Here is a 25011-nt window from a genome sequence, read left to right on the forward strand (position 1 = left end):
TTTTATAGCTAGAATAAGAACGTATACGAACATGAAGGAGAAAAATGGAAAATCATCCAACTTTGCACTTGAATATTTGAAAAAGAACAACAGAAAATCCTCGTTTCCGAACCCAGGCCTAATGTTTTTGGGCTACAGATTTGCAAAGTTAAAATTGGTCATATTATTGCAATGTATGTGTATGAGTAGTACTTATCTGAGTTCTCCCTAAAAGAATATAGTAGGACCTTATCATTTTCATATTATGTGTAATAAATAATTAAACCGGGTATGTTATTGTTGTGTAATAAATAATTAGACGTTAAATCTATCGTATTTCTAAAACAAAATAAAAATAAAAATGATGAATAAAACAGTTCAATAACATGAGATTTTAGAACACATTCTTTTGGTAATATTTTCAGTAATTGATTACTACAAACAAACTGTTTTCTGTATTCATTTAAAAAAACTCTTACATGAAATGATAAAATCACTTCTCTTCTGAATGGAACAACAACATATATACAAGTCTTTTTTTTTATAACCAATATATACAAGCAAGTCTTTTTATCCTCTCAGTATTGATTCAAACTGCATATATATATTTACATACCTCAGACTTACTAATACTGAACTTCTAATACTTCAGAATTTTGACCATTAACATGTTGGTAAATGAAGGGTATATAGCAAGCCCTTAAAAACATCAACGAGGCCTGATGGAGGGAATGACACCGCTCACAAGCTCAATTCCTTCCATGGTCGTGTAGGTTGTAGTGTGTCTGGAATAAGCTGAAGTTGGTGATGTGGAAACATCTAAATCGGGTGCAATATTATTATTGTCAATTGCTGGAAGCATGCAAGTTATGTTCTCTAACTCTCTCACCACCTCCAGCATAAACGGTCTGTCCTGTTGTTCATCCAGTGAACACTTCACGGCCAAATCCAGGAATTTCTTGACACAATCTGAGGAATATGGACCTATACTCTTGTCTATTATAGAAGACATCATCCCTGATTGGCATGCTGCATTCACCTGTCATTAGTACAAAAGTAACTTTTCTTACTCCCTCCGTTCCCAAAAAGAATGACACTTTAACTATTTGGAGAGTTCAACAGTTTTTTCTTTGACTGTAGTTTTTCCTCAAACTTCTAAATAGTTTGAGCTTTAATTCAAAATGTCTGATTCACATAGGTGTTGATCTCGAACTCTAATTTTCTCCCATTTCTCGTCTTCTAGGCTGGTGAGCTAGTACTAGTTGTGGATCAGCTTAAACATTGAGGACTTCACCATTTTCATTTAGGTCAAACACCTACTGGATACTATTAAGACAATGGACATGTTATTAGTGCTGATCTCAATTTCTAGCTGTCATAACATTTTATGTCAACGCATCCAACTTTGGGAACTCATCCCTGACCATTCTACAGTAAGAAATAAGGGTTGGGCCATAACAGCTTTCTCTACTTCATTACTAACCTTTCTCCAATTAATTTGGTCCCCAATATGGAGCACCTATCACAAATTCTGGGAGGAGTGGTAGGCACATTGCCATCAACATATCTTGGCATGCCTTTGAGAGCAAAGTCAAGATCCATAGATATCTGGAATCCAATTTTGGAGAAATGTAAGAAGAGATTGTCCAGATGGAGATCATATTATTTGTCACTGGGAGGTAGACTAACTTTGATAAACTCTGTCCTAGATGCTCTACCAACTTACATGGTGTCCCTATTTCATATACCTCATACAGTGGTTTGAAGGTTGGATAAAATCAGGAGAGATTTTCTGTGGCAAGGTAATAAGGAGAAGAAAAGTTACCACCTCGTCAAATGAAAGAATATTATCAGATGCAAAAGACAGGGTGGATTAGGCATCAAGAACCTTAAGGACCAAAGCAGAACTCTTAAGATGAAATGGCTATCGAGATACCCACAGGAGACTCAAGCTTTATGGTGTAATGTCATCAAGAACAAGTATGGGGAGCTGGACAATTGGGTAACTAAAGAAGTCACTATCCCTTATGGTGTTAGTCTTTGGAGATCCATCAGGCTCTTCTGTCCATTCCTTAAAATTCAATCTACTATCAAGGTACATAACGGCAACATGACTCTTTTTTTGGTTAGACAAATGAATGGGTCCTGATAGTTTACAAAGTTTATTTCCTGACATCTGTGCTTTGGCTCAACATCAACACGAGACAGTTGCTGAAATGTGGACACCACAAGGCAGGGATTTGTCCTCAGAAGACATTTAAATGATTGGGAAATTCCAAGAGTGACTGAATTGTAAGTTTTTGGAGAACTTTCAAGGACTACAAAGAGGAGAGGAGAGGATTGCTTATGGTGGAATGGGCATAGCAAAGGCATATATAAGGTGAAAGAGGGATACAAGCTGACAAACCAACCTAGAGCTCGGATTATTAAGTGGCCTTGGAAGCACATTTGGTAAGCCAAAGTGCCACACAAAGTGGCATGTTTCACTTGGCTTTTAGCTAACTAGTTTCTGAGCACGCGCTTTGCGCGTGTAACCCTTATGAGTATATTAGTTTTTTAAAAAATAAACATTATTAAATAAAGTGATTTGAGTTCTTTCTAAACAAATGTGTCTAATTGAGGTTTCTTACTTTGTCTCGCTATTAACTTAGATACTCAAATTTCATGACCTCCAAGTGAATGCACCGAGATAATGATATGAGAAGTTAATAAAATAAACTCTATTTATAAGTCAAAAAATGAGTTTGTAAAGCAAAAGGGAAAAGATAACAGCTAGCCAAATTAAATTTCTCGATAGTGTTAAAAGTTCCTTTTTGTTGGTAGAATAGTGTTAGAAGATCAAAAGATTGCATGAGATTAATTTATGCAAACCGTAGTGCAATATTAATGTTTCATCAATTAAAAGCTTGATAGGAAATTATTTACTTTTTGTATAATTATAATGGATGTGTACAAAAATATTATATTAAATTTTTATCCACGAGCACTTAAACTAATTATTTAATTATAAATATTAAAAATTAAGGTGTAAAAAGTCTTATAATTTATAGTTTGAAAATCAGAATATTTATAAACATACTACTATATTTTTATAGAATTTAATTGTCTCTTCATACATGACTTATCCACCATTAACCTAATGCTATATGTTTCACCTTCTTTTTTTTCAACAAAAAAATGAATAAACATTCTATCAAATTCATTCTTAAAGGTGAAAGTTAATATACATGTAAAATTAGAAGTACAAAGAACAAACATAAGAAGAAAGAAACACATGAACAAGACAATTAGGTTTGCTTTTCTCTATAATGAAAACTGAAATAAAAATTAATGTAACAAATTGTCTATATTTGAGCATACAAAAAAAAATCTAAAATTAAAGCAAGTTGCTAACAAATCAGCAATTCAACTATATAAAGCAAGATAGAAAAGTCTCATTCTAATTCTAATTACTACAAACAAGAATAAAACTAATACATCAAGCTCCGATGCTTCAATAACTGAATTCTTGTCTATTCCCATGATTGTATAAGGGATATCTCACAACTTTCACAACAAATTGTGACATTATTTCACCGATTTAGAGCTCCAACACACAAAAATTGTAGGAGTAGTAAATAAAAGTCTTCCTTGGAAAGGTTGAATTTATAGGACAAGAATTGCAGTAATATGAAAAGTTACGTGGAAATTTGAAAGGTCAAATACTATTAAAATAAATATAAAAAAAATAAAGCATGAAAATTAACTTTAAAAGATACATGTATCTACTTTAATTTCTTATCTTTAAGGAATAATTACTCATTTGTATTTTTTTTTTTTATTTGTGAGAAATTTGAAAGGTCAAGATTAAGAAATGAGAATTAGAAGATTAAATATATGAAAATTATAAAAGTTAGCTCTTAAGTAAAGATGCATGCGTAAAAAAATTGATGTAATTAATTATTTTCTGGAAAAAAAGAAGAAAAGAGAAGACATGCATTTTAGAAAAGGTAACAAAACAATTAAGAGCCAGTTTTGTACGTTGTCAAAAATGAATAGTTTAGATTTTATTTTTAAAAAAATATTTATTTCATGTTTTTTTTTTTGATGACATTTATTTCATGTTTTAATGCTGAATAATTTAGATTTTAGATTTTATTAGGAAAAACTTATTTCTTGTTTTAATGGTATTATTGTAGTAACTCAACTTTGTAGGGTTATTTTGGTATTTCAACTTTTAACTTTATTTGTTCCACTTTTAGTAATACTACTAGTACTAGTATTATTGTAGTAACTAAACTTTATAAGGTTATTTTGGTATTTCAACTTTTAACTTTTTTTGTTCCCACTTATAGTATTATATATGATATGATGATATGATTATATGATATGATAAGGCTACTTTGACTCTTGACAATGTGGCAAAGAGGGGAATTCCACTGTGCAACATACGTCCTTTATGTGGAATAGATGTTGAGACAGTTAGACATATCTTCCTACACTGTAAAGTCACTGACCAACTGTGGCAGATTTTCCTCAATCTCAGAGGCATCTCATGGATAATGCCTAGTAAGATTGATGATACTCTTTTCAGTTGGAAAGAAACAGGATTTGGAGCTAGAAACAGACACAGATGGAGGATTATTCCTGCCTGCATTTGGTGTACTATATGGAGAGAGAGGAATGACAGATATTTTGAAAACAAGAGCAGCAATGTGCAAGAGATTAAACTTTAATGTATATTGTTGTTCTGCTTTTGGTGTGCAAATGTTTGCTCTAATGAGACTGAGTCAATTTTAGATGTTTTAGGGGTCCATCTAGAGTCAGGATTAGTTTCTTTTTGCCTTACTTTGTTGTAAATATGTTCTTCCGGTACTACCTAAGTACAAATATCAATTCAAATGTTGCCAGTTTCAAAAAAAAAAAAAGTTTTAAGGACCCAGTAACTATATTGATTCGTATGCTGTATTTCAATTTCATAAATAGATCACATTGGAATTTATTGAGGTTCTTATTAAAGCGATAAAAAAACTGAAACTCATGAAAGCAAATGCCCTCTACTGCTTTAGTTCAGATCCATTAGCAGACACCGAATATATCTAGAAGAGCTATCAAATGTTCCCCTGAAGATTTCATGAACAAAGTGCAATGCTAAGATAACTTTAGGGGGGAAAAAGAAGCAAGTACCTCCCGGACGATGTTCCTTCCATGAGAAATAGGTCGCATCCCCGTTAAAAGCTCCAGAAATACAATACCAAGGCTGTAAACATCACTTTTCTCTGTCAACTTGTGAGTAAAGAAGTACTCAGGATCAAGGTAGCCCTACACAAGTGTCAAATTTTGGCAACTGTCAGCTATCTTTGGAGAAGCAAAGAGAAAAATAATTGAGAAGGTAAAAAGCAATGAAATACTAGGGGATCATAGTATGTGTATTCATGATCAAACTTCAGAGAATGAATTCTCAAGAGGAAAGGCAAGAAGACAAAAACAATCAAGCAAGTCTGTGTGTGTGAGAGAGAGATACATAGATAGAGAGATTTTGAACAAGATCACCCCCAGATTATACTTTTTCCTTTATATTAGATTCGTTAGTGTAACTTGATGATTGAATCAAACTTTGATCAGTTAGGAATAAACTGGTAGATATCTGAAAATCATAATTTACTCATTGTTAATCACAAATAACAGTGACTGATGTTTGACTCTAAAATCAATGAGGCATGATATTCTGAGTTTGCAAGCCATTTCCACAGTTTCAATATTTTCCCTGTCAAACCCATATGGGTTTCATTCCATAAAGCATTCAGCTGGAGTGAATATTCAAATTTACTATTGACCGTAAACAAGAAGTCTTAACCATGGCATATATTTGCTTTGGGAAACACTAAGATTTAATCGCCAGATTTTGAGAAACATGATTTTAGATTGTTACCATACAGGACAGACCATCATATACATGTATGTAACTGCTAAAGAAATGTATTTTGGGCTTAACTCAACCCCAAAAAGTATCACATGAGGGGAGGATTTCCGAAAACCATGTAAGGAAATCTGGAGCCAGGATTGGACATTTGGAGCTTGGACACTGTAAGGCGGGGGCTAACATCGGGTGAACAAGCATTGGGTGGGTTGTCTCCGATACCATGATAAAAGGGGATCCTCAAAGGCCTGCCTAGGCATCTCTAAGGAGTGTCCAAGGTACCCATACGCGTTAGGAAACTCTATGGGCGGTGCACAACCTCAGAGCTAGCGTTGATGCCCAATGAGTGCTGGAGTCTCTATGTATGGACAGATTATGCCCTGAGGGCTATCTGTGGGAATGATAAAGACCTCCATGCCGAATGAGCACTCCATGCACCGCTGTTAAGAGCCTCGTGTGTTGACTTGTGAGGTTGGCTTGGATTCAGCCTTGAGAACCTGTTGGCCTAGACGTGCAGTTGTGGGTAAGGGTGGACATAAATACCGGAAAACCAAAAAACCTACCCGAACTAATTCGGTTTCTCGGTTCGGTGTCGGTGTTATTTTTTTAAAAGTTTGGTTCAGTTTAAGGGCATTCTCTTAACTAAAAATAAAAAGTCAACTAGCAATTAAATCATTAATGAACAAATCAAAGTAGCAATATATATATAGGCATTCTCTTAACTAAAAATAAAAAGTCAACGGAGGTGTGAAACTTCATGGAGGTGTGAAGGATGCCAAGACAAGTCTTTAGGAACAAACGATGTCCTTTGGAGTTCAGATCAATAAGAAATACCCATTATGATTCTATGACCAAAACAATCATCCAGTGTGACTTATTTCTTTAAAGCATAAAAAAAGGGGCAGATGTGTTGCATGCTCAGCCAACCTCCCCCATGGGTGCTGGCATCAAGCCGTACCAAGTGAGCAACCTTGAGGGGGATCCTCAAGGGCCTGCCTAGGCATCTCTAAGGAGTGTCTATGGTATCCATACGAGTTAGGAAACTCTATGGGCGACGCACATCTTCGAGGTGAGCGTTGGGCGCCCAACGAGTGTTGGAGGCTCAGTGTATGGACCGATTATACCCTGCCCGCTATCTGTGGGAATGATAAAGACATCTGTGCCGATTGAGCACTCAAGGCACCATTCCTAAGAGCCTTGTGTGTTGACTTGTGAGCTTAGCTCTGATACCATGATAAAGAAATGTATTTTGGGCCTAACTAAACCCCAAAAGCTAACTCATGAGTGGAAGATTGTCCAAGACACTATATGGAGACAAATTTCCCTCCCACCGACCAATGTGGGACTCAACAGTAACTACCTTTAAAATGAGTCTTAAGCATGTCACTGAAAAAACATTTTTTTTAAGACAATTGTTTTGTCCATCAATTTTTACTGTGAGATGTAGACTCATGTTTAAATTCTGCAATGATCGATGGTGGTGGGGAACACACGAAAGGGTGGAAGAAGTTCAACCGTCCATTATTGAAGTGCTTAAGAAGATGAGTGTATCACACTGTTGATTAATTATTTTGATAGGATATTTGATCCATTTAATGAGACAATTTCATGCATATGTTAGAATGAATATAGAAAAGTTCTCCCTATTCTCAGCCATTTTTATCATTGATTTTGAAGAATATCAAGTCCTGGTCTGTGGTCATGCTACCTAGATTGCTTAAGTTTCAGGTCTTATTGCAATGCGATTTTCTATTGCAGGCTTCAACATATAAGACGAGTAAAGCCTTACAGGAGTTCCTTTCACAACAGTTGATACATTTCCACTCGTTTCAGCATCAGGTAATGGTGCAAGCCTTGAGATTCCAAAATCAGAAACTTTTGCGGTGAACTTGGAGTCCAACAGTATGTTATTTGGCTTGATATCACGATGGATTATTGGAGGATCAGCTTCAGAATGGAGGTAGAGGATGCCCCTGGCAGCACCTAAAGCAATGTATAACCTTGTTTCAAGACTCAGACGTTGCTCATATCTAGCTGTAAAAATAAAGATCTTTAATAATCTTACTAACACATGATTACAATTAAGAATATAAGGTTCCACGTGATAAACATGTTGATGACCTCATCACACAAGTGAAGAAAGTAGGAAACTGACCATCGGAGTTCAGGAGTCAAAATGAAGTAAAAACTTCAGAAAAAAAACGATCTCTGAGAAATTAGATTTACTTTCATGTATCCAAGCACATTTTACTAGAGGGACATCTTTCACCCTCTTTTTTGGATAAAAATAAAGAACACCAGAAGAAAAAGTGAAAAAAGGAGAATAAATGTGCTTGATTCTAACAAAAGGAAGTCAAATGACACCATAGGCGAAGGAAGGATACATCACATACCAGAGAGAAGATCATGTAAGGAACCATTTGGCATGAACTCATACACCAACATCTGCATGCACATGAACCCAACTATTACAAAAGTAGAACAGAAAACTACAAAACTTAATATCCTTTCTTATCATTCCATCTGTTTCTTAATTTGATTAATTTTTCAGAAGACATGCATTTCACTAATGCAACCAGAGTATGTACGCAAGTATGAGGGATGTAACTGATGAGTGGCACATAGATGGGACTGCTGGTTGAACTTAATATTTAGTGATCTAAGCACTGTAGATTGGATTTGCTCACAAATTGGATCACTTAACATGTGATAAAAATTGTTGACAGAAAAAGATATATGACGAAAATACTATCTCAGAAGATTTTTGCTTGAGTTTACTTTAACAGAAGAATCAGCTAAGTCTATGAACTTTGCGCTGCAATTTAACTATCATTTATGCGATGCTTGTCATTTCATTAGCATCTGGATTGATATCAAATAGATTTCTCTAAATTGTAGAAGGTGATTGATGCTATGCTTGATTGCTTCTGCACACTGGCAGCGAGGCATTCAAAATGATCAACAAGGCACAAATTTTAATTTTGGCCTAGGTGTTTGTAATCGAATAGAAGTTGATTTCTTATTCCAATAGATAAGCTAGATATAAATACAATATACTTGGTGCTAATTTAGGAAAGAAAATAAAGAGGGATTCCTACAAATCTGCTATCTAATTATGAGGGATTCCTACATATCTACTAGCTAAAATATGCCTATGTATACTACTAAAATGATGTCTATATACATTTTGTAACAGTGTTCAACCAGAACTGGGCAATCAGAAGTTGACTATTGAACTGAGACGATCACCATAAGAATATATATTTATATATATATATATATATATATAATGTATTGTGTATTATTTTTCCAGTTTGGAGAATCTTACTTGTTCAATTCCTTCATTACAGTATCCCACCAAAGAAACCAGATTTCGGTGATGCAAACGTGACAGTAATTCTATCTCAGTATAGAACTCTTTTTCCCCCTGTAATGAGCCTTGCTGTGCACGTTTTATTGCCACTATTGTGCCCTCTGCCAAAATGCCTTTGTAGACCTTTCCATAGCCTCCTTGACCAATTATAGTTGTACTACTAAAACTGTTAGTTGCTGCCTCTAATTCCTTAAAACCCAATGCCTTAACACCTTCTATTCGCATTGGAAATTTTGGCACTACAAAAGAAATGAAGGAACATTACTATGAGTTCCACGTGGTCTTGGGTAGAGATTAATGACATAGAAGGTTCAATTACTCATAGTTAGATATTCATTGAAAACATTAGCATGAAAAGTTGTCATAAAAAGAATGAAAGGAAAAAGCTTAGGTGATGATAGCATGACTGTTTTTTTTTTTTTAAAGATGGTGCATCAAAAAAGATTGGAAGAACAATTTTAAAATGTCTCTGAATAATTTTATCAAGCATAGAGCGCTTTAAATAGACAACTTGAAAACAGAAAATCTGCAAAATAAAATTCAAAATCCTAAACTATCTCAACAAAACTTAAATTTAAATTCAAACAGATACTCCTCCTGCAACTAAACTAATTTAAAATTCAAACATATACTCCTCCTGCAACTAAACTAGTTATTCTGTAAATCTGCAATAACAAAAACTATTTCCAACACTCCTTTGCTTTTGTTGCTGCAATTTAAAAAAGTTATTCCTCATTTTCTATTTCTGTTGTTTGTGCTTGAGGATTATTTTGAGTGTCTCCAACTTTGCATACTTTTGTAACATGAATCTTTCTTGTTCTTTTTGTTTTGTGCATAAAAAGCACCTCAATAACATTTTCTGCCTGAAAGCTCTTTTGAAAGTGTTTTAATATGGACAATTATAAAATTTGCAAAAAGTGTTGTAAAAACTTCTCTTCCAACACTACATCGCAATGAATTATACGTTTCATAGGAAGACTTGAACTTCACTCACCAAATTTGATAGTTCTCATTAGTGAAAATTTGTGGGACACTCAAACAGAGACGATTGCTTGTCATGGTTGAAAAATAGGTTTGAAAGTAGCATGAATTAAAATTTAGTTGAAATTGGTATTGGTTGAAATAGCCATGCGCATTATAAATAAGCACGGATTAAAAATGGGTTGAAAATATATATGGGTTAAAGTGGTTGAAAGTACTTCAATGAACTCACAAATTATGAACTCACAGATTCAATAAGTAAGCGTATGGCCATGTGATATCATGTCACGATATGAAATCGTGAAATGAAATCAGCATTTGGACATGCGATTTTATGTTGATTCCAAAAATCATGATTTCATATTATGATTCCATATCATTATTTCATATCGCATGGCCAAACGGGTCCTAATATCAAAGAAAGCGTTGACACCACTTGGTTTTTTTAAAAGAAGGTGCAACCAATTTTTTTTTTAAAGTAATTACACTATGTATTTCAATAATTTTGCTAAGTATAGAGGGCTTAAAATAGTAACTTGAAATCAGAAATTCTGCAAAATAAAATTCAAAATCCTAAATTATCTCAATTAAATATATCCAACTAGATTTAAATTTAAATTCAACGGAAGACTCCTCCTACAACTAAACTACTTGTTATTCCTAGTAAATCTGCAGCAACAAAAGCAATTTTCAACAATTACTTCAATGCAAATGAACCTTTGATACAATAGTTGGCTTCAACTAATGTGTTTCACTTTAAGAATATCAATTAATTTCTATTAGTATCTATTGTTCCTTGTACTTCGACTATCATAGTGTTTTGTGTAATATTGTTTTGTTACTATTTGTTGTTTCTTATACTTCCATTATTTCTTTTTCTAGACTACTTTGGGCTGATTTTCTTGAGTCGAGGATCATCGGAGACAACCTGAGACCTTTGAGGTAGGGGTAAGGTCTGGGTACACTCTACCCTCTTCGGGCCCTAATTTGTGGGACTACACTGGGTATAATGTTGTTTAAGAATATCAATTAACCCTGACTAATAAAAGAACATAAATTGTAGTATAATTAATATACTAATAACAGACGCATTACAACAAGGGTATTACTTAGTTATACATGCTCAGCACACTTTCTATTTATTTCTTTTCCACTTTTTTGTTTTAGGGGTGATGGGGCATTGGCGGAGAGCTTATTGTAAAATGCAATATGCACAAACTTTCCATAAAACCCGTAAAATTCTCTGGCCATGTGAGGAATTAAAGCACCAGACTCTCTCTCCTAAAAAGAAACTTAAAGTAAACATCAAGTAATATCATAGTTAAATTACCAACAAACGTACTAAGAAAGATAGTTTGCCACATACAAAAAAGATGGTTCTTTTGTTCTACAGAAGCTGGAAATTGGAAATTATAAGGTGTGAAGTTTGCGTTATATGCTTGAACCGCTCAAAAAATGTGGTTTCACGGCCTCATTTTTGGTGATTCATAAGAATATCCAAGAAAAGTTAAGTCTATTGACTACTTAACCAGCAGGTCCTAACAGGGGTGAGTGAAAGAAATGGAGAAGAAACTCCCCATAGCTGAGGCAAAGTCACATACGATAACTGAAGATTAACTCACATGATTGATCTTTTGAAACATGGAACCTTCGATGCATTTTAAGAAACACGAATATTATGGCCATAAGTAGCACAGCTGCAGCACATAAGGATCCAAAGACAATTCCAGCCATGGTGCCTATGTTTACTCTGCTTCCCTCTCCCCCCAACGGGGGAAAAAGGGCTGCAAGAATGAAAATTTTCAGAATTTGATCTTGAGAAAGCAGGAAGAATGACAAGAACAGAGCAAGTTATTGTCTCTCTTATATGGTAGCATATTTTTTTGAGAAAGGTAACAATGATATATATATTCAGGACAAAGACTGTGTTGTGAAACATCTTTACAGAATACAAAAATAAAAAAGTAGATCTTTGTTCTTCTTACAAAGATTCTATAATGTTTCGTTAAACAGATTCTGTATCATTAATAAACAAATTCTTCTTTACATAAAAAATAAAACAATAGTAGGCAATTCCTCGTGAGTTTCTGAATGGGTCTGTAGATTTTACTTAATTAAGAACTTATAGTAATGTAGTCAAAAGTCTCTAAGAATCACTAGCATCTCTGTCAGGTTAGCATGTCTATGAGGATGTTAAGCTTCAATAATGCATGGGTATCTAAACCATTTCATTGAATTTTCTTACTCGCATACTTCAACGACAACATGAAGAAACTGTGTTCCATATCACAAGATAGATGATATAAATAGACATTTTCAGAAACGAAATGGAGCACAACGGGAAAGAGAGTTTGTATCTGAGCATGACCAGTAAAGATAAACGACATTAATAATAATCATAATAATTATATTCAAGAATCAGCAAGAATAAAAGAAAAAAATCATACGGGCACACGAGATTCACATTTTTTTTTCTTGATTCAATTTGGTTTTACTTTAAATTCCTCAGGAAATCATTACACAACTACAACTGAAAATGTCCACATTTAATCAATCTGATCTGTGAATAACATTAAAGATTATATCCTACTTATGCAAAACACAATGGGTTTGGAGACATACCAGAACTATATCCCATGGCAGTGAAATTGAGCAGGTCATATGGGCCAAAGACATCACTTCCAGTAAGATTAAAGGTGGCAAATACGTTTGCGATCCGTACTATCTCACTGTCATTAAATTTGGCAAAATCATTGGAATCATTTATACGTGGAGGGAAAAATTTCAAAAACGTCCTAAGCCTAGGACCGCTTTGCCATGCAACAGAATGAATGTATATTTGATAAATATTCAAGTTAACACTGTCTTTTATCCACTGCTCAAAGTCACTGTAATGTGGCGGAAAGTCTGAAAAGCTAGGGCTTCTTAAAAGAAAACCAACTCCAAAAGGTGCTGCACAAAAACAGCCATCCGCTAATGTTGGGACATGTTCGGAATAACTGTTGCAAGGCTGCTGGGCTGCACAACTTGGAATGGAATTGTTAAAGACTCCATACTCTTCATCTCCATCTTTTGGTTTACAAAATTGGGTAATCTGACGCTCATTTGCATTTCCACATACAGGATTTCCATAAAGCCTGAAAGTTATTATTCAGTGTCATAATTTGATGAATGCTTAATCAGAAATTTCAAAGAGTGATAAGAAGAGCCGGAACTTTATGCCATTGAAAATATTTGCAAGTTAAAATATCAGGAAATGGGTTAACCCCATCACATTATTAATGTAATTTGTGCAACCAGCAAATATGGCACACACAGTTGCACACAAACATGCATAAGCTATCAGATGAAGCTAGAACACATTTAACCGAGATAGAAGTTGAGCAATTTGTTTTTAGAATTAATCAAAAAAGCAAATGTATACTGGCTCCATCATAATGAAAAACTTGTTGATTCTTCGTTATGTAACCTGTTAAATTTCCATGAAACTCAGGCTGGCATATTACTATCAGGAGAAACTTGAATGATAGAGAAGTAGAAAGTTTCGGTCAACTGATGGAACAACTGAACACATGCTTAATTGATTGAGATAAAACAGATGTGTTAGTTGGGTCCATAACAGGGATAAATTATTTTCAATCAAAAGTTCTTCTAAAATGTTTCTAAGCAGAATAATCAGGGTATTCCTTACTGGCCCTGGAAAATGATCTGGAGAACCAAGGCACCTTTGAAAGCAGCCTGCTTTGGTTGGTTAGCTGCCAGGGATGCTCGTTTAAACCAAAATAACCTGCAAAGGAGAGACTATTCCATGTGCAGCAGATGTTTTTTTGTAACAGGGAGCAGGAAACAGTTGAGCACTTGTTCCTACATTGCAGTTTCTCAAGACAATGCTGGAAATTTGTTTCTGAACATTATGGGTGTGTCTCTGGTTATATCACAGGATCAATAGTCTGTTGGAAGTTTGGCAATCTCAAAGAGTAAAGGGAAGAGCGAAACAGATATGGAGGACCATTCCCATTTGCATATTTTGGACTGTTTGGCTGGAAAGGAACAAGACATGCTTTGAGGGAAAAAGACCGTAGATTGCTAGAGTAAAAAATAAATGTATCAAAAACTTGTTTTTTTGGTGTTATAGTAGTACTTTAGATAGGACGGACCAATATTTGTTTTTTTTTTTTTGGATCTTTTAGCGGGGAATATGTAGTATGATTGTGGAGATGTTGTAGCTTTGTACTTAGTCCTGTGCTATCTTGGTACCATACTAATAAAAACTTTTACCCATCAAAAAAATTATATGATAACAGTGGGTAAGAACATGACTAATTGAGCTTTTAGTTGATACATGGCTTGTATGACCATCTGATATTCATAACTCACTATTATTTGTAAATTGAAGTATGAACTGGTTGAAAGGCATTTTATCTGTTCATGTATTCCATAACTCTAGTATTCTATTATGCTTTCATATGATGTCTCATGCATTATATACTTGATGAATCATATGGTTAGTCTGATGAGTTTAAAAGACTGAATTCCGGATGAAACGATGATACAGTGATTATCAGATGGGTCTAAGAGACCGGATTCTGGATGGAGTGATGATACTATTTTACCCGATGGGTCTACAGACCGGATTGTGGGGGAAGTATATGGACCTTGCGAGTCCTCCATGAGTCCCGACTACCTACCGCAGGAGTGTGTGTACTGGTGCATTGGCCATTGCATTGCATCTCATCTCACATCACTTGCATTGCATTGGTTATCGTACTTCATATTGATTCTTACCTGTTTGGTTGACATTATCTGAAGCTTACTTGCCTGACTTGATGAATTCTGATAATTGTAACTACCTTGTTCATTTAACTGTTTGGATTCTTTACACTTGTCATTGATATGGTTATTGAGAAGTGTGAAGGTAAGCATGGTATAACCAACCCTCGTTATTGCTTCATTTAGGGTCGATCAACGATGCTGCTGAGTACACATGTTTCTCATACTCACCCTTGTTTTTTGCACTGTTTGAGTGCAGATTTTGTTCCGAGTATGAGTGATAGGTTATCTTGCATCTAATTGGTGATAGATTGGAGTATTCGATTTCGGGGTGAGCTGCTTGGTTATTCCAAGACACCTGACTCCATTCCTTTTATTTATTTCTATCTTTCCTTTTTGGACATTCATAGTACTTATTGAGAATTGTAATCCTACTTTAGAAGCTCTTGCACTTGTGAACCAGGTTTTGGGTGGCGTATCGTGTATTTCCTGCAACACTTGCTTTTGCCTTATTTACTGGTTTCCCTTTTAATTCCACGGTTTAAATTGCTAAAATGGATCTAGTATTGTAATTGAATCACCTACGGGATTTGCGTAGGTGCCATCACAGCTTGGGATTTTAGGGTCTTGACAGTTTTAAACAAAATCAGCCATGAATTTTAGTTTCACGTGAAGTTTAATTCATATGCACTTGTATGAATTTAATTTTGGTTGCCATGCATTTTGTCATCTCATGCGTTCGAAGACTGGGCAACTCATTTTTCTTTTCAAATATTATGAATAAACAAACATTGTGGTATTTGGATTAGATATTCGTACTTATGGCAATTGGATGATCTATAGTAGAAAAGTTTTTGCAACTTCTTCTTGCAATAACTGGATATAAGATTGTTGATACTGTGGGTTTGCTTTTCTCTTTTCTTTTTCAAATGATTTTCTCTCTTACGATTTCCAGAACTACTTCAATTTCATTATTCAAGATATAATGACACCCAACTTTATATATAAAAATAGTTACCTATATTCAAAAGAGAATACTGAAGGGTAACGAATGAGAATGAGGAGCAGAGCCTACTGCACGGTATAATTTCTCCTTCGAACTTTCATTTTCTACTAGGGGCCTGTTTGGAAGGACACCCTGGTAATTGGATTTGGTGTAATTGGTGTAATTAACATTGTTTTGTTGGTTGGACAGGGTAATTACTTGGTCAGCAGGTAATTGGTGTAATTGGCAGGGGTAATTACACTTTCCAATTCATAGACAGAGGTTGTGAATTGCTGGTAATTACATGGTGTAATTACCAACTGATCACCTTTTAATTTTTAATTTTTTTTAATTCTATTTTTATTTTTTTCACTTATATTATTTTAAGTTCTATTTTTATTTTTATTATTCTAAAAATTTCTAGATGTTTATTTTTTATTTTATATTATTATATTTCATTTTCTTCTTGTTCTCAACCTTACTTCACGTGATTCTATGCAATTTTTTCGTATTATCTATTTCTTTATGCCATGCTTATTTCTCATTAGCATAATTTTATTAGTATTCTAATTTTTAAATTAAAATAGAATTTATTGTTAAGTAAGGTTATAGACTTACGGTTTTTTTTTAAAATAAAAAATAAATCATATTTATGTATGCTATGTTGAAATTTGCTATAAGAGTATTATGTTAAATTTTTTGTTTTGAATTTATAACTTATGTTATATTTTCAGTTTCATTTGTTTTAGTAATATTGAATTCACATTGCAAGTCATTTTTTAATAAGACTTGATAGATTATCTTTTTGTCGAATATTTAATAATTTATGACATATTATTTATATATTAATCTTTTTATCAAACATGCATTTCAGGATGTTCGTAGAAACTTCATACTTTTAGTTTTTATTATCAATTCAATTGAAATATATTAATTTGAAAAAATATAAATCAATAATTTTTTCATAATATTAGTTAAGAACATATGTTTATTAAGTAATATATTTTAAAAAAAGAATATATCTCTTAAATATTTAATTTAATATTATTTATAAAGTTTCTTATTTGTCTAGTATAAATTTTAAATAATTAATTTTTATTTTTAAAATTTAATATAATTTTATGATTGCAATTGTACATCCAAACACAACATGTGTAATTACAGTGTGGCATCCAAACATGACATGTGTAATTACAGTGTAATTACACTGTGGCAACCAAACAAGTCAGTGTAATTACTAGACTGTGTAATTACTAGATTGGTAATTACTACCCTAGTAATTACACCAATTCCAATTACCAGGTGGTTTTCCAAACAGACCCTTTGAGTTTTCTTTTCATTTGTATTAATTAGTATGGAATACACATGCATTGTATGTGTCCAAGAACTAGTAAATATAAAAGCTGAGAACTGAAAGTAACACAAATATGTATGTTCAAGACTAGCAGAAATATGGTCTTACATAATATCGACATTTGGAGGAGGATCAAGAATCCCTGAAATATCTGAGAGTAAATTACGTTGAAGGTTCCTGCACAAAGGAGATCAACTGGATCAGCCCAGAAATCTGAGGTGTTAACATATGAGGGCCAATTCTAGTCAAACATGGCATGGTTTAGTAAGATGAAAGTATACATGCTATATTACCTCTAGCAAAACAAAACACCAGACACATTATCCCTTGTTGTACTTTAACTGTATAGAGATGGAAAAACCTTGTTGCCAATAGACACTTTATTCCATATCTGTACTTATTACTTCTTTGTCTATCCAAAACTACTTGTACACTGAATAGCTATCAAACTGAAATTGACACATAAATTTTGGTTGATTCTCTACAAAAAGCTTTTATCTATACCTTATGGTTAACAACTTCATATAGCCAATCGATTGTGGGGCAGTATACAGCACAAAAATGAAAAATAAAGTACTGTTAAGAGGAAACTGAACAAATGATACTCTTACAATATAAGTTTTGCATCTGGGGAAAATGTCTTATTCTCCCAAATGGTAGTTGGCACAAAACCACTTAACCTATTATTGTTGAGTGACCTACAAGAAAAATAATTTTAGGAAAGGAAGTGTCAATACTGCAGCTATTATAGTATCGAAATGAAATTTGAAATAACCTGAGGATCAAGAAACAAAGATTGAACAAATGAAGCTCCTTACAGCCTTTGCAGATTTGGAAGGGCAGAAAAGTTCAAAGGAATAGAACCATTAAGTATGTTTCCTGACAGAATGCTGCAATCATCATCAAAGTAGTTACTTCACTATCGAGAGTCTGATATTACCAAGACTGAGTTACTCAAACATCAAAAAGAAAAGAGTTTATGTTAAGACAGTAATTCCATTAGACCACCTACCCACAAATACTGATAGAGAGTGGGGGAGGGGGAGGAGAGAAGAAGAAGAAGGGAGTGAGATTAAAAGTTGGCTGTATTAACCAGTAAAAATTTAAGCAGTTTAATATTTTACCAGAATCTTACATGGTAGTGATATTATCAGACAGCTTATTGGAAGGTATATTTCCGGTGAGTTGGTTTCTGCTAAGGTCCCTGACATGAGAAATTGGCATCAGATGCATTGTCATTGGTTGTAAATTTAACTGTCTATCTTTCAAGTTTTCAAAGCAAATTGAATGGCAGACGAGTTCAACTTCATCTGGTATATAAGAACTATTAAGCAAAATTAATTTAGCAGCTATCAACATTATAAGAGGTCATAACAACAAGAACATAAGCTTCAAAATGTGGTTTAATTGGACAGAGGAATTTCTCAATGAAGTATGCTTACAAGTACAGAAGGCCTGGTATTGTGCTCAGGTCAGGAACTGTTCCTTGCAAGTTGCAGTTCCTAAGACTCCTGCAGGTTTGATGAAATAATATGCAGAATATTAATTAAAGAATGGTGAATATAATCATAGAATGACCACAATAAGCTTCATAATATAGTAAATTAATATTGAGTTCCTCCGTCAGTCTTAGATTGTTACTCCATGTTATGTCAAAAGGTCACTGCCAAAGAATGAAAATACTGCTGTAGCCTCTCATTTATTGTGAGGAAGGGGGTGGGAAACCCTTATTGGGAGTACATTGATATAATATGGAGAAAACTTTTTGTTTATCCTCTTTTGTAATTCTAGCGCCTGAAAAGGTCACATCACAAGGGAGAATATATTTATTTCTGACTGTTCACTGGGGACTTGTTTTCTGATCAAAGTTTGGGATAAATACGGTCTTTAACCTTGAGTGATGGCAAACATCCTTAAGAATTCTATATTCTTGCTTGGTGAAAATGGGCATGTATATCATCAGACAGGAAAGAGAACAAAAACCAACAAAACCCGAGATATTAGTAACTTACAACTTCACGAGTTTGGACATATTGCTGTAAGAAGCCGGAACCACAGAGCCTTCAAAGTTATTGTTGTCAAGTTGACTGCAAAAGTTGATATTGTGAGGGGGGAAGGAGGTGTTGGGGTTTGTTTATTAACGCTGAAATGACATTAAATTGTTGAGAATCTAGACAAATTGAAACAGCAAAAGCTTAAGATTTCAAAGGCAGGTAGTACAGCATCGTTAAGCTCGGCATCCGTGCAAGCTCTGGTGGAAGGTGACCTGATAAGTTGTTGTTGTCCAGAAGGCTGAAATAATGCACATCCAAGTAAATCCAAACATGAAACTTACTAGTATTTATATATTGTTGGATAAGGTGATTCTTACAAGTGTCGAAGAGGTAAAGCAGACAGCTCTGGAGGAATTTGACCGCTTATAGAATTGTTATTCATATGGCTGCATCCAGAACAAGAATGATCAGTACAGAAACTAAACATCTCCATGCCACCACAAACAGTACAGTATCTTTGGATTCTATGGAGAACTCACAAATGTGCAACTTTTGGCAAGTTTGCAAACGATTTTGGTATTGGTCCTGATATATCATTTGAATCCAACTGAAAGTTAACCAAGTTAGGAAGATAACCAAGCTCTTCTGGTAAAGAACCTGATATATGATTTCCACTCAAAAGCCTGCAAAAACAGAAGAATGGTAGTTGGACTGGAGTTTCTTGTAAATGTGAAAAATCCATATATGCAGACAATATGCAAGTAGTTTATTAGATATCTCCAGCTAAAACATCTGTAAGGAATAGTACTGATTGTCAACAGTGAGGTATATGCATATTCGGGCTTCAATTGAAGCAGGGATTCAGAAATGTTGATTGAGGCTTATATGGAGAACTGAAATTCCAATATATGTATATGTGACTTCTCATGATAAAGGTAAGACTTCTAGCTGGCATAATTATATATAGCCATATGAGAGCTTCATTTCTCAATCAAGACAACATAAATGGAATATCAGTCAATCCTTGTAGCTGTCGCTAGTGTTATGTATGATATTTAGAACTTCCATCAGATGAGTTCAAGTAGTTAGTATACTTAGTTCTGTAGATATTATACCAGAAACTCCTGACAGTAAATTAAACATGAACTCCATGTTGAATATTGTTGTTTGGAGATGACGGGCACAATTGATTTCTCACAACTTGAATTTTATTATATCAAAGTAAGAACTCGCTTCGGTCTTACAATCTTGATCACACTTGTTGCTTACTTCAGCAACACTCTTTACTTGAGCACTCACTCTTGTTTGCTCTCTTACTTTCTTACTTGGTTTGTTACTTTGTTTCTTGTTTGGTTGCTTTCTTGGTTGCATACAACTCAAATGGACCACCTCTATTTATAGGAGGTGATGGAAGAATCTAGAGAGATACATACTACTCTTCTACAATATTCTTAATTATCTTTTTCTAGAACTATTCTTTCTAGAACATTTCTAGACTATTCTTTCTAGAATACTCATTCTAGAGATCTTCCTTCAATTCTCTACACCTCTGGAATATTCTAGATTTTTCTTGATTTATTTTAAGTAATTAATTAAGTTGGTGATGAATTCTTAACACTCCCCCTCAACACCAACTTAATTTTTTCTTTGCGTCTGTTATGAGCGATTCCTGAAACTTTGCAAGCATCATGTTGTCCATACCTTTTGAGGATCTCCACCTTCGTCGAATTATTTTGATCCCTACTCTTTGAAGCTTCTTCAAAGGTAGGTGCCTCTTTGATGTTAACCACCTCGGTTAATGCTGCATCTATGTACTTGGTATTTGGACGCTTCAGTCGTGTAGACCTCCTCAGTTGTGATTGTGACTCTTCTTGGACTTCTTCTTGCAACTCATTTGGTGTTTTACAAGCTCCAGTTTGCCATAAGCTTTTCTTTTCCTTTTGTGGAGATACCTCCTGGTGAGATTATATCTTGTTCCCTTGTTCTACTTCGTTGAGCTTATTTGAAGCTTTTGTTCAAGAGCTATTGAGTCTGGTAGGGAAGCTTCTTTGGACCACCAAGATGACGCTTCGTCAAATACCATATTTCTTGACACATATGTCCGATTTGTGGTAGGGTCACAACAATTCCATCCTTTTCTTTGTTCGTCGTATCCAACAAAGATGCAACGAACAACTTTCTTATCAAACTTGCTGCGGCGATGATCTGGCATGAACACATAGCACACACAACCAAAAACTTGAAAATGGCTAACGGTAGGAATCATCTCTTTAAGTTTCTCAAATTGTGAGATGAATCTCAATCTTGCTTGCGGCAACCTTTTGGTGATATGGACAACAGTTTTCATGCATTCTGCCCAAAACCTTGTTGGTTCATTTATACTATGCAGCATACTTCTGCATATCTCTGCCAGATGTCTATTTTTTCTTTCAGCCACTCCATTTTGTTGTGGCGTATTCGGACAAGTTAGTTGTCGTCTTATCAACTTCTCTTTAAGATAGTCATTGAACTCTCGTGACGTATATTCTCCCCCATTGTCCGTACGGAGACATTTGATTTTTCTTCCAATATCATTCTCCACAGTATATTGGAACTCTTTAAACTTCTCAAATACTTCAGATTTCTCTTTTAAGAAGTAAATCCATACGTACCTTGAGAAGTCATCAATAAATGTTACCATGTAACGGTAACCGCTGATGGAGGACTGCTTTACTGGTCCAAACACGTCTGAGTGTACTAGCTCCAATGGCTCATTCGCTTGATACTTTGATTCTCCATAGGGAAGTTGATGTGCTTTCCCATATTGACATCCAGCACATATAGTGTCTCCTCTTATCTCAAGCTTGGGAAGACCTTTTAAGTTTGATTGTTGCATCATGATTTTTAGTTTGCTAATAGCTCACGTGCCCAAGACGTGCATGCCATAGATTAGCTGTTTTATTACTCCGCATTTTCTCAACATAAGTTGTCTCTGCTGACATGACGTAGATTGATTCTAATCTTCTCCCTTCCATGATTGGTGTGCTTGTAACTTTTAAGTTTCAATATACTTTTACGTCATTTGGTCCAAACAAGACATAGTTACTAGAATCTGTTAGTTGCGATATAGATAATAAGTTCTTCTTCATACCTGGAACATGGTAGACATTTTGAAGTTCCATTTGTCTTGAGCTGTGATGAGGCACAAACACTGTCTTGCCAATATGAGTTATTAGAATTTTTGAATTATTTGCAGTCACCACAACTCGACTGCCTTTATATTCACTCATGTTAATGAGCTTTTTCTCATCACCAGTCATGTGATTGGAGCATCATGAATCAACAATCCAATCATGTTCATAATCGACCAATTTCTCACTCACAGTTGCAAGTGCAATCTCCTATTATTTGTTAGAGTGACAGGTGGCAACCTCATCTTGTTGATTAGTTTCTTCAACTATGTAAGAGGTCTCGAAATCCCAAACTTCTTCTTCATCTTTCTTATTTTGAGTAGAAGTAGCTACATTACCTTTAGCTTTCTTGTACCAGCAGTATCTCGCATAGTGTCCTTTCTTTCCACAATTGTAGCACTTCTACATTTGCCGGTTGTTGAAGTCTTTCGCCTGCTTGTTTTGTCGTTGAGTTCTTTGATGTTGATTCTCTTGGTCTCCCCCTGGCCGTGAGCTTCTCTCCGCTTCTCTCTTTTGATAGGCTTGCCTTTTGCTGAAGAGCACTTATCTTCATCTTTTATAGTAAGACTTGATAATGGCTTCTCCAAATCTTCTTCATTTACCAACAGATTTTCCAACTCAGATAAAGTTGGTTCTGTGGCCACCCTCGTGTGGCTGTAATTATGCCTTTGTACTCCGACCTTAGACCATGAACAATAATTCTCCTCATTCTTGTCTCTGTGATAGCATTCTCTGGATCTAATTTTGATATTTCATCAGATAAAGATTTTACCTTTGAGAAGTATTGACTAATTGTCATATTCCGTTGAGAGATCGACAAAAGCTCATTTTCATGCCTCTGTAATCTCGCATCATTCTTCTTTGTAAAAATCATTGCCAAGGTGTCCCAAGCTTCTTTGGGTGTCTTGACATTCTTAATCCGTTGTAGGAACTCATCCTCGATGGTTACAGTGAGAGCATACATGGCCTTTCCAGCTTTGACCTTCCAACTTTTTGCTGATTCAGCATCTGTTGGTGGTGTTGTGTCTGATCCACCGATGATATCCCATAATTCTTGGCCAAGAAAGTAATATTGCATTTTCGTGCTCCATGATCCATAGTTGCTTGCGTTGAGCTTCTCAACGCTATTGAGAATGCTTGCAAAATCCATCATTAATTAGTGTCTCGCGATTTGTAGCCTCTGACGATAGCTTGTAAGATCTCCTTTGAGTTACTACCTCGCTCTTATTCACCAGGCTCTGATACCACTTGTTGAATATTGTTGTTTGGAGACGACAGACACAATTGATTTCTCACAACTTGAATTTTATTATATCAAAGTAAGAATTCGCTTCAATCTTACAATCTTGATCACACTTGTTGCTTGCTTCAGCAACACTCTTTACTTGAGACACTCACTCTTGTTTGCTCTCTTACTTTCTTACTTGGTTTGTTACTTTGTTTCTTGCTTGGTTGCTTTCTTGGTTGTGTACAACTCAAATGGACCACCTCTATTTATAGGAGGTGATGGAAGAATCTAGAGAGATACATACTACTCTATTCTAGAATATTCCTAACTATCTTTTTCTAGAACTATTCTTTCTAGAATACTCATTCTAGAGATCTTCCTTCAATTCTTTACACCTCCGGAATATTTTAGATTTTTCTTGATTTATCTTAAGTAAATAATTAAGTTGGTGATGAATTCTTAACACTCCAAACCATCACTTCATCTTTCAAGATTACACAGCAGACAAGACCTGAAGTGGCTGAGAATCATCACTATTTGTCTTACATGGAACAAAAAATATGTACTATCACTCCGTTCTGCCTACTACAAATTGATTAGCAACTGAATGACATTGAAAGGTTCTATTTTGACTGCCAAAAATTAGAAGTGTCTCCTTCTATTTTTCACAAATGCAGAGTATTCCCTCCTTCAACTTATATGACACTCTTCCCATGTTGCCACGTCACATAATGTTTGATAACATTCCATTGTTTTTTCTACTAAACAACTCCCTCTGTTTCAATTTATGTGTCTTACTTTCCGTTTAGTCTATTTAAAAAAGAATGTCACTTTCTATATTTAGAAAATCTTTAAATCAAAGATCCTATGTGGTATATTTAAGACCACAAGATTAAAGCACATTTTGGTACATAACACACATTTTTAGTTTAAGATCACAACATTCAGAAGTCTTCTTTGTTTTTTAAAACCTTGTGCCAAGTCAAACTAAGACACATAAATTGAAATGGAGGGAGAAACTTTTTTATAACCTTTATCAAACTAACCTTTTTAACCATTATTTTAATATTTCTTCAATTAACAGTTTTAACACTGTCATTTTATGTTTCTGTATTTTTTTTATTCATTTCCTGATCACTTATAACAAAATTCACTGCAATAGAAAGTAAGCGAAAATGAGTTTATGAAAGGCCATAGATTTGTCCAAACTATTGATTCTTTTCAGGTCATCATCTAAAAAAAAAAGGGTTCTGTTAACAATGATTAGAGTGAAATTGA

General features: G+C 34.6%; 1 protein-coding gene across 2 annotated transcripts in view; it reads right to left on the reverse strand.

The window, feature by feature from the left end:
- The window catches only part of LOC125864492 (probable LRR receptor-like serine/threonine-protein kinase At1g06840), a 96775-nt gene that overhangs the window by 65906 nt on the left and 5858 nt on the right, over positions 1-25011 (reverse strand). Inside the window, exons 7-22 of one of the 2 annotated variants that reach the window (XM_049544515.1) lie at positions 19875-20018; positions 19713-19781; positions 19562-19633; positions 19354-19428; positions 18784-18852; positions 18477-18545; positions 18160-18231; positions 17953-18039; positions 17450-17518; positions 12855-13369; positions 11855-12016; positions 9207-9490; positions 8272-8323; positions 7668-7912; positions 5146-5280; positions 534-1018 (exon numbers count right to left, since the gene is read on the reverse strand). The exons of the other annotated variant lie outside the window; for it this stretch is intronic. Coding sequence (XP_049400472.1) covers positions 689-1018; positions 5146-5280; positions 7668-7912; positions 8272-8323; positions 9207-9490; positions 11855-12016; positions 12855-13369; positions 17450-17518; positions 17953-18039; positions 18160-18231; positions 18477-18545; positions 18784-18852; positions 19354-19428; positions 19562-19633; positions 19713-19781; positions 19875-20018 — 2449 coding nt within the window. The 3' untranslated portion in view covers positions 534-688. Of the gene's footprint in view, positions 1-533; positions 1019-5145; positions 5281-7667; positions 7913-8271; positions 8324-9206; positions 9491-11854; positions 12017-12854; positions 13370-17449; positions 17519-17952; positions 18040-18159; positions 18232-18476; positions 18546-18783; positions 18853-19353; positions 19429-19561; positions 19634-19712; positions 19782-19874; positions 20019-25011 lie in introns of those variants that run through there. 2 annotated transcript variants of the gene reach the window in all.

This window comes from Solanum stenotomum, chromosome 5 (genome assembly GCF_019186545.1).
Source record: "Solanum stenotomum isolate F172 chromosome 5, ASM1918654v1, whole genome shotgun sequence".
Lineage (NCBI taxonomy): Eukaryota > Viridiplantae > Streptophyta > Magnoliopsida > Solanales > Solanaceae > Solanum > Solanum stenotomum.